The sequence below is a fragment of the Physella acuta genome, unplaced genomic scaffold (genome assembly GCF_028476545.2).
Source record: "Physella acuta isolate Inbredline_101_S28 unplaced genomic scaffold, ASM2847654v3 ptg000409l, whole genome shotgun sequence".
Lineage (NCBI taxonomy): Eukaryota > Metazoa > Mollusca > Gastropoda > Physidae > Physella > Physella acuta.
In genome coordinates, this window is record NW_026731928.1 from 48508 (window position 1) to 59954 (window position 11447).

General features: G+C 38.5%; 1 protein-coding gene across 1 annotated transcript; it reads right to left on the minus strand.

The window, feature by feature from the left end:
• Positions 1-759: 759 nt before the first annotated feature.
• On the minus strand, positions 760-2695 carry LOC131942490 (uncharacterized). The gene is made up of 3 exons (XM_059302393.1): positions 2276-2695; positions 1848-2084; positions 760-1699 (listed from the first exon to the last, which is right to left on the minus strand). The coding sequence occupies exons 1-3, from the start codon at positions 2475-2477 to the stop codon at positions 1614-1616; spliced, it is 525 nt and encodes a 174-aa protein (XP_059158376.1). The 5' UTR covers positions 2478-2695; the 3' UTR covers positions 760-1613.
• Positions 2696-11447: the final 8752 nt, after the last annotated feature.

The window sequence follows — 11447 nt, forward strand, 5'->3', positions numbered from 1 at the left end:
TATAAGACCATAAAACCTGTAAGATTTAATCAGGTGTCAAATCAAACCATCCCGAAGACAGAAGGGTGATCTGTGTAGCTTTACGTAGTCTTTGGTAAATTGATGTAATGTATTTCACTATATCCACTGTAGAGTTTACAAACACAATAGGTTTGAGTTAGCATATACTTCCATGTACTGTCTCAGCTACCCGAATTCTTGGTTCTTTCTCACAAAGTAACAGTCCCAGTTACAAGATATCCATACACTCCTTTTTCCCTTATTAAGGCTGTGCTACACAAGATGCACTTTTTCGTTATTATTCAAGCTAATCCATTGAAACTTTACCCATATAACATATACTGAAAGTTGTTTTTAAAAAAGGTATACAAATCTATTTTACCATATGGTTGCCATGGTAATGGCCGCCATATTGGATTTTTGTTTATGATTTTCAAAATGCTAAGGCTCTATAACCACAAGTGCTAAACACACCAAAATGCAAGCATTACAATGGGCGATTTAAACTTACTTAGTTCTATGTTTCACATTTTAAGAAAAATCAAGCTAACAATTTTTTCTAAATTTTTTTCTATCAACCTCATAAAAAACACTAAAATGTGTACAAATTTAGCTTATTTCTGGCTTTAAAATTAAAATAAAGCAAGTTTAGATAGAAATTGAACATAGAAGTTATTTGTATGTATCTGTAGAATAATAAGGTAAAGTTTCAGTAAGATACAAGTAGAACTAACTAAGGAGTAGCAATTTGAAGTGGCAAATTTGTAGTTTTGAGAAAAGCACAAAAGAAGAGAAAAAACTTCAATTTTAAAAAAAAACTACCCAATAAATGCTAATAAAATCAGGGTTTTAATTATTGATTTTTATTTACAAATTAAACAAGCAAATATATATAGAATTTGCAAATAAATTTAAATAATAATTAATGTATAAAAGGTAATAATGTACACATTATATAAAACAAAATTTTGTTAAAAAAAACAAAATAATTCCCAAGGCTATTAAAATTGGCCAGCACCATAACCCACAGTGCCATGCTGCTGAATATATTCAGCTTCTGCTTTAGCAACTGCTATTGCCTTTTTCTTTCTTCTGATATTTTCTTTTCCAGAAATATAATCTCTAGACAGATTTAGACGTTTTTTTTCACTGTTGAAACAAGGTTTATTGGCATTTTTACCACTAACCGTTTGTAAAAATTGTCTAGCATTTGAAGGGCCAAAGTTAAACTCAGCTATTGCAGTTATTGCTGCTAACTCTACCCTGGTTTTGCTGTGAAAGTTTGTCTTAGCACATCGTGACCAGATTGCATGGTGCAAGTTTTCATTGGCATTCTGAGTGGTACTCATTTCGCATCTTTGCAAAAGTTTAATGTCTGAGAGGCGTTCATACACTGGCCAAATGTGCTTATGAAGCCTCTCAAAATCTAAATAAGTCTTCATCCTCTTAGCATGTCCTCCTGGGTATTTGTAATCTGCAACATCCCTCTTGTAGATGTACCATGAAGTGGGACCAGGAGGACAGTACTGGTGCTGAGGAAAGTCATCTGTGGAATAATTATGGTAGAGTGAAGCAAGGATGACCTTCTTCATTGCCTCAGCTGTCTTGTTACTTCAAATAGCCCTACCATAATAAATGCTCAATTTGCGTATTTTTTCTGCAGTCAGGCTGCCAGGCTTTCTTCCTCCAAGGGTTATCTCTGGGAAAAAAAAACCCCAGAATATTTTAGTTCACAAAAAAAAAACTTCAATGTTCAAAAAGTTTATTCAAGATTTATAATTCAAGACTAATATCTTTGTAAAGCAACCTAATATAGGATGTCTAACATAAGTTATAATTCAACAAACTTTTTTTGGATGAGTCCTGAACAACATTTCGAAGGGCGGTGCCAAGTCGCTTCGAGACATGGTTGAGGCATTCTTCTTTTTCAACCAAGTCCTTCCCATATACATTCAGTGCCTTTACTTGTTCAAATGCCTTTGAATCTCCATCGCCTACCATGGTCAGATATCTGAAGTTGTGTTTAGAAAGAGACCTGTTCCACATTGTGACAGCTTGTTCAGATTCCATCATACCTGATGTCCCTAAAAAAAAATTAAAATTATTAGTTCAACAGTTTGGTAAGAAATTAAGTTAGAAATGAGAGAACAAGAATGAAATGTATCTCAAATGAACAGGTAATACTTTACTCTTGACAATCAGGTTTAGAAGATATGTGGTATAATTTAGTCCTACCAATAGCCTATGTAAAATAGTAAATACAAATATTACTTACCACTATAGTTCACGGTGCATCCATTTTCCTTGTGGTGAGCTAACCAGACCTCATACTCAGCTTTATTGACTTTCATTTTTTCTCCTGTTGTTGCACATGTTTGACAGTGAAGGCTGGTAACATGCACATCCAATACTAGCCCTGTCTGGACCTCAATGACACTGCCTAAACCAATCAATGATTTGTGGCCATGAAGATGCATGTCGCATTAATCATATGCCTGTTTAGTGTTTTTGTCCCTGTTGGACAAATAACTTTTCTCTTTGAAACAAAAACCCACCAAATTTTGAATAATATGCTGGTTATTTGTTCATCTTTACCAGTGCCTTCACTACAACCAGTGAAAATATTTCTTAAAATAGACAAAGGGCCTCTAACCTTTCTCCAGAACATAAGTTCAAATGGTGAAAACCCCGTGGTTTCATGTATGGCCTCCCTTAATGCGAACAAGACCAAAGGAATATGGCTTTCCCACTCTTTTGGTTTCTTATTGGCTACCTTATACAGCATGGTTTTCAGCGAGCCGTTAAAACGCTCCACCATTCCATTACTCGCCGGGTGCCAAGGGGTGCTAAATTTTTGTTTGATCCCCTTTAACAACATGACTTGGGTCATCAGGTCGCTAGTCAGTTGAGCGCCATTGCGCGAAAAAATGCCCGACAAAGGCTCCTGTATATCTTCTGCAGTTACGGGTTTCAGCTGGATAGCCTCAGGTCATCTGGTTGCAATGTCAACTAAGGTCAGAATGTACCTGTACCCCTTAGTAGGCATGGGATTGATCGGACCGACTATGTCTATCGTTACCGTACCCCAGATTTTGTTTACTTCCTCCATCATTCCTAAAGGAGCCCGGCCCCCTTCACTAGGTTTCTTGAGCTTTTGACAGACCTCACAAGTATTACAATAGTTAGTTACTGTCTTTCTTATACCTGGCCTCCATGTGAGCTGACCAGTTGTTATCATGCGCTTCCTCTACTACAGCTTGACGTAACTGTGTAGGTACTACTAGTTGCTCCATCTCATCGCCTAGGCCGTCGGGCGCTATGTATCGTCTGACCAATAGACAGTCTTTGTTAACGAAGACATGTGAGGGTGAGTGTTGGTTAGGGGGCTGGTTCGCAAGCCGTCTCACATTAAGTGTTTTGTCTTCTGCTTGCATCTGTTTAAAATTATCAACTGTGACGTCTAACTCAGTAACAAACCTGCTAGTTTGCTCTGTAACTTGGCATTTCTTAGCCTGTGCTCTAGTAACGACCGCAGCTAACTGTGGGTCATCTCCCCTTGTTGCCCCATGTATGTTCCCAATAATTAAATCTACAGGCGGGTCTTTAAGTAAAGCTGCCTGTAAAAAAAGGTGAATCAACTCTAATCCAACCTACCTTGTAAGTGACCTTCCTGCCATTAAATTAAACACAAGTGACTGTATCTTTGTTGCTTTGCCCATATGATAGGCTCTCTCTGCAGCCTATTATATCACAGCCCGTATCACTCAAAACTTTTACTGATTTTTCTGATTGTCATTCAGCTTTCTAGAAAAAAAAGCAATTGGGTGGTCAATACCTTGGTTGTCTTCCTGAAACAAGACAGAGCCAATGGCTGAGTCACTTGCATCAATAGCAAGTTTGAAAGGCTTGCTAAAGTCTGGTGCTGCCATAACAAAAAGGATTTGATGTCTAAAAAAGCATTCTGACACTCATTCGACCAAACAAAATCAACACCTTTCTTTAACAAAGCAGTTAATGGTTCAGCAACAGCTGAAAAATTCGTACAAAAACGCCTGTAATAATCTGCCATCCCCAGGAATCTTTTTTTTAATTTCCTTAACATTTTTGGGAGGAGGCAATTTCACAATAGCTTCAACCTTTGCTTGAATGGGTCTAACCTGGTTAGTACCCACCTGATAACTTAGATAAGTAATAGAACTTTTACAAAATTCGCTTTTATGTAGATTAACGGTGAAATTAATCTCTGACAATGTGCTTTTCAAATGAATCTGAATACACTACAATATCATCAATGTAAGCATCACATTTGTTAATATCTGCAATAACAGAGTTTATGACACGTTGGAACGTTTGCCCAGCGTTCCTCATACCAAACGGCATGCGTTTATACCTGTAAAACCCATTTGGTGTAACAAATGCAGAAATATCTTTGGCCCTTTCTGATAAAGAAATTTGCCAATACCCTGACAAGTCAATTTTAGAAATAACCCTTGATTGTCCGATTTTATCAATTATATCCTTTATTCTAGGCAATGGGTAAGAGTCAGATTTGGTAAGTGCGTTGACTTTCCTGAAGTCAGTCACAAATCTGAAAGAACTATCACCTTTTTGAGACCAAAAGGCAGGGGGAACTCCAATTGCTAAAACAGGGTTCAAGATGTCTTTTTCTAGCATGTAATCCTATTCGTTTTTCATGATAACAGCTTTTTCAGGGTTTAACCTGTAGGGATGTTGCTTTACAGCTTTAGCATCACCTACATCAACATCGTGAGGGGGGACATCTTTAGGAATATCCCCAAAAATGGAGGGAAAGGTATCAATTAACTGTGACAATTTTTGACTTTCATCAGTGGACAGATGTACAAACTGGTCATCTAAATGAGCTAAAAATGAGGAATTTAACAACTTTGGGGGTTTTAGCTTGTCATGAATAACATCATCAGATTCATTAGATACACTTATAGGTAAAATAACCTTAGCTGTGGAAAGAGAATCAGTACTATCATCATAGTACTTCTTTAATGAGTTAACATGATATATCTGTTGTTTCTTCCTTCTGTCTGGAGTGTTGATGACGTAGTTCAGATCATTCATTAGACACACATATTGGTAAAATAACCTTAGCTGTGGAAAGAGAATCAGTACTATCATCATATTACTTCTTTAATGAGTTAACATGATATATCTGTTGTTTCTTCCTCCGTAGTTCAGATCATTCAATCTAGCACGGACCGTGAAGGGTCCATAGTACCTTAAAGATAAAGCATTGTTAAGGTTAGGTACAAGAACGAGTACTTTTTCACCAGGACTGAGTGTTCGTTTGTGAGTACCTTTGTCATACTGTCCTTTCATAACCACCTGGGCCTTTCTCGAGTTCTTATGGGCCAAATCACACACGGTTTTCAGGCGATGGTGAAACTCGTCAAAGTTCTCTACTGGGTGGGTTTCTATGCCTGTCCACCGCTCTTGAATTAGCTTGAGAGGACCACGGACTGTGTGACCAAACACCAGCTGGAAAGGTGAATATCCTAAAGACTCATGTATACAGTCCCTTGCGGCAAAGATCACCCAGGGAACAATTTTGTCCCACTGGGTATTGCTTCTCACAAAAGTTCTCAACATGGTTTTCATGGTCTGATGAAACCTCTCAAGAGCTCCCTGCGATTGTGGATGGTAAGCTGAGCTGACAACGTGCGATATGCCTAGCTTAGCCAGCGCTTCTTGGAAATGATGACTAGTGAAATTACTGCCCTGGTCAGTTTGAACAATCCTTGGTCATGGCCCTGACGACGGTCCTTGCCTTGATGTTCCGCAGGGGGAATGCCTCAGGAAAGCGAGTACTCGTGCACATGATGGTGAGTAGATACTCATTCCCAGCTTTGGTTTTTGGCAAAGGACCGACGCAGTCCATGATAATCTTGCTAAATGGATTTGTTCATCATCATCACTCCTTTGTGGCCCCTGGGGAGCAAAGGGCTGCAACCACACATCTCCAATGGACTCGGTTTTGGGCTGCTCCTCTAATCTGTGCCCATGAGAGCCCAGTGTAACGGACACCTATCTACCAGCCAGATAGATGGTGAACGCTCCCGGATTCTTTCTTGGGGTTATATGCAAATGACCTAAAGCCTAAATGAATGAAAACTAACTCAACAACTCACTAGGGCTCGATTTCGAGGTCTAGGGAAAACTAGTGAAACTATTGAAGTTAACAACTCATTCAATCTGCATACAACCTTTAATAAGTGAACAAAGTTGTGGCAGAACACTAGATTAAACAAGATAAAATATTTAGTTTAGAAATAACAAAACCCAACTTACAAAGCGTAAGAATAAATACTATCACAGATTCTAACACTTTATAAAAATAGTCACAGTTCACATAACACTGCTATAGCATCAAGAATCACTTGGCCACAAGTAATATAATACTAGGATACTTAAACAACTTAATAATACATAGCACACTCAGGACTTAAGCTCTCTCACATTCAACTGGTCAAAATGGACTGCCTGGTCAAAATGGACTGCCTCGAGATACCTGTGGGCGATCTATTTATAGACTTGGGTAACATGGAAGGTCACCTTCAACTCATAAGACCATTGGTTGGTGTGGTCATCTGGTCTGAAACAATCAATCATCTCTCGATGGAAAATTTCTGAGTCTAAGACTCTCTTAGTAAGACAGCGGAAAAAAACCGGTGGTTGCACCACAAACCATATATGGTATTATAACAATGTCAAACTAAAAATAAAACATCACTAGACCTAAGTAGGTCACACCAGCTGTTTTCGCCTCTTCCTCAACCGTTCTCTTCCATGTTTTCCTTGGCCGGCCCACCCTCTTTTCCCCCTGGGGATTCCAGTCCAATGCATGTTTTGTGATGTTTTCTTTTTCTTTTCTTAACGAGTGTCCGATCCATCCCCATTTACGGGCCTTGATATCTTTCTCTATTGGCTGTTGCTTTAAAATTTGCCACAGGTCTTTGTTTGATATTTTGTCTGGCCATCTTATTTTGAGTATATGTCGTAAGCATTTGTTTACGAACGCCTGTAGCCTATCAGTATTTGTCTTCGTAACCCTCCAGGTCTCCGAGCCATAGAGTAGCACTGCCTTAACATTTGTGTTGAAAATCCCAATTTTGCTCTGGAGTGACAGGGCCGTGGACCTCCACATCGGTCGATTATTTTGCTCCGGAGTGACAGGGCCGTGGACCTCCACATCGGGCGAAGTGAGTTGAAGGCACATCTAGCCTTGTTGATACGGCATTTTATGTCCTCGTCTGCTCCCCCGTCCTTATTGATCACGCTTCCCAGATATGTGAATGTGTTTGTTTCTCGTAAATCTTCTCCATTTAGCTGTATCGGTAGGTCCTGGTAAAAATGGTTTTGTTACTGGACTTAATTTTAAGGAAAGTTACGCATTATTTTTACATTATTTACTAGTTCTGAGTTATTAATTTCTCGTATTTAGCCATTCTAGTTTGTCTTTATGTAGAATTAATTAATGCATGAAAAATTTATCTTAGGCTCTCATGGTAGGCACTATAGCACTGTCCTGCATGCAGATACACCTGACATAAGTGGCAGCCTTTGGTGGTCTCTTAGGTCCTGCCACTGGGCATCTTGCCCCTTCCATGGCACACAGATAGCAATGGCGTTTTCTGCATGGCATGGTAGAGAGCCTGTGCTGGGGGCTGAATGGTTTTGCAACACCAGCATTACTAGGCAAGTTTTGGGGCCTTGTTGCAGGTGTAGTTTTCCCTGCCAGTAGTTGCTGTGCTAGCTTTGTCCTGAATTTCAGATGGCTCTGACTGTGAGGGGACGTAGGGTTCATTTTTTTCATGAGTAGGTAGCCGTTGATGATGGATATCTGGATCAGATACCAGAACAGATATCTCCACCATTTATGGCTTGGTCTACCTACAGGGTAGTAGGACCTGTGTTGATCACCCAGGTCCACTCCACTTGTAGGAGTCTACACTGCAGAGAATTTCCATGTCTTCTTTGGCAGCATTGGAGTTCACGTAGATCAAATTGACCTGCCACTTATCTGACCACTGACAAGCCACAAGCATATCACTCTGCTGCATCCTGCACACCCTTTTATTCTGTTTTGACTTCTTGAAAGGCCAGCCTTTACGGTTTTGCCTGATGGTGGCACAACAGTCGTTGCCTCGAGCAAACACATTCTCTGCTAGCTTTGGCGATGAATAAAATTTGTCAATAAAAATCTTGTGTTGCCTGTCTAAAAAGAGCTCTTTCATAGTCATGACAACATCATAGCCCAATCCATTCGTGGAGCTCTCTTCACTTTTTCCTGTCCTTTCACTTTTTCCTGTGTAGACTTCAGTTCTGGATGTATCTCGTCTTCGCCTCTGCACAGCACCAAATTTTAAACCCCCATAAAGTCTTCCATCTTGGATCTGATGCAGGTCAAACATAATATTGATGTAAATAATTTTAGTTATCTCATCAGCATTCACTTGAATCCATTTGACTGGTCTTTTTAGCAGCAAACTGGTTGGCAAAGTACTGCTATGCATATACATTTGTTTGTATGACGAAGTTTTCAATACATTCATCGATAACAAACAATCTGAAGTAGGCTAATGGTAGACTGTCAGCAGGAATATCATGCAGCATTCCTTCAAATTCAGTGAACAAGCCTTTTTTGTCAGTCACACCAGACAGCTGATCAGACCATTCAGTGTCAGGCATGTCAGCTTCATCACTAGAAGGAACTTCGTCTGTCAGAATCAGACTAAGAGTCACCATTTTCCACATCAATATTGGTACCTTCTTCATCTACATCACTTAATTGTTTATTTCCATCAATAATAGATTGAAGGAATTCAAAAGCCATGTCAATAAAACAATCAATCAAAATCACAATAAAAATCAGAAAAATATCTCGCACTCCTACTCTCATGAAAACATGTTTTGAACATGAACCACACAAGATAAAAACTTCTGTTTTTTTTAATTGAAATATCGTGGAATCTCACTACAACATGGTTCTTGGTATAAATCTGGGGCTTGCACGATTTCATTATCAATTTAAAAAGTGTCACACCCCGTTTTGTCTATACGTGTGACTTACTTGATAACTCAAGATTTCTGTTATACTTTTATTTACACAATATTCAAATCGCCCTCTCACACGGGGCATCATATTCACAAATATCCAACATCATAAAATAGAAATAAGAGTATCCATAAAATATTACATTAGTTATTGAAAAACTTCCAGACACAAAATTACGTCTTTTCTCACCAAGTCTCAGAGTTACACTATATCCAATATGGCTACCCGATCGCACTACTTTTTTCTTTCGCGCCTGCCCTTGCGTCCACAATTATTTTGAGTTTTATCTTCATACTGTTATGGACCGCTCTCCGACAGCCGCTGAGGGAGCGGACACCCCAGGTTCGTTTGGTATGGTACCGGTAGAAGTCATTGTAATGGAATCCCAACAACTTGCCGTGAGCTCGTTAATGCTGTCTAGGGGTAAAACACGACAAATCGAAGAGACTCAACACGACTTAAACTATCAATACCTTTTTAATAAGTGTGCAAGATTATGACACTAGGTAAGTTCAAAATGTACAGACTCTAAGAGTACAATAAATAAACTCAAAAACTCCAACTTACAGTTTGAGAAAGTCACAATATATCACAGCTGTGGCTTAGTATATTATACACCAATAAAGATCATTACTTCACACAACTGAATGGCATCATAATTACCACAAAAAACCAAGAAGAGACGTATTGCCTCTACAACAATAGAAATCCATATGAAGGATCAAACTATCACCGAAGTAATCAAAAAGGTGCAATAATACACCAGAACAAAATAGTTGAAATACTACAACTTGCCACACAATACCTTATACAAAGGTGATAAACATGTCACAAAATTACAATACTGAAAAGGTGGCGTATATAACCACCGGCACAACTCTCCTGGTCCAAAGGTCAATCTGGCTGCCTTTGGACATGAAAAAACCCGAGATTAAATACAACTCAGATTAAGGGGAAATAACTCAAAAGTCTTACGACTATTGGTTGAGGATCTGTCAAGGATCCTCACGGTCGCAAGACCATTGGTTGAGGTTCTGCCAGGGATTAAAAATACAATCACCTGATGTGACAGAGTTCAGTTGACCGATTCGTACCAGTGAACTGACAATTCTCCCAAGGTCAAATACATAACTTAGGAGATTAAATATACATAAAGCAAAAAGACCTAAGTAGGTCACAATACATAGCCTTCCCACACCCCCACTTGTAACATTCATTCACCCCACACAAATACTCCCACATTAGGCTGTTACACATGCCCTTTCTCCCCTTTAAAAAATTAATTCATTAATTTTTTCTTATATATATATCACATTTACTATAAAATCTTCATAATACATGTAACAGTCAAATAAAATTCATATTGAAAAAGAAACTTGCTAAGTAACATCCTAAATCATTTTATATGTAACACTTAACAAATTGAAACAATGATATTCATAAAATACATGGCAAAATGTAAAATTTCACTTATCTTATAGGTATCCCCATATATCAGTTCAAAAGGAGAAAAACCTGTTGACTCATGTTTAGTCTCTCTGTATGCGAATAGCACTTGAGGTAAATACTTGTGCCATTCACCTGGGTGATCCTCTGTTACCTTTTTTAACATAATCTTCAGTGTTTTATTCCATCTCTCATTCATCCCCTTCGCTTGTGGATGGTATATGGTACTATGTACTTGTGCTATGTTCAAGAAGCTTGTGAATGCCTTTGTTAATTTGGCTTTAAACTGTGTTCCATTGTCTGATAAAATCGTATCAGGAAAACTGAATCTTGTGCATACACCCATCAAAGCATCACCTATAGCTACAGCTGTAATCTCTCTAAGTGGTATTGCCTCTGGCCATCTGGTTGCCCAATCCACTATAGTTAATATAAACTTGTGGCCCTGGGAAGTAGGGTGTTCCATAGGTCCAACTATGTCCACTGCTATCTTCTGGAATGGTCTTGTAACTCTATCTGTCTGTTGTAGAGGTGCATTATGTTTCCCATCAACAGGATTGAATCTTATGCATTTGGTGCATTTTCGTATGTGTTTCTTTATGTCTTCCTTTATTAAAGGCCAGTAGTAATCTTCAGTTATTCTCTCAAATGTATTTTTTTTTCTGCCATGTGTGCCCCCAATTGACTGTCATGTGTTTGTTGTAATATCTTTGTTCTCATAGTTTGTGGCACTACTATCTGAGTCTTTTCATTATTCTTGTTATCAATATATTTCCTGACTAAAACATTATTTTCTTTAGTGTACTTAGATCCCCTGAAATTCATGTTACTTGTATTGATGTTTTTCAGTATATTTTTGAGAGTATTATCTTCTTCCTGAAGTTTTATCCATTCATCTATATCTTCTATCAAT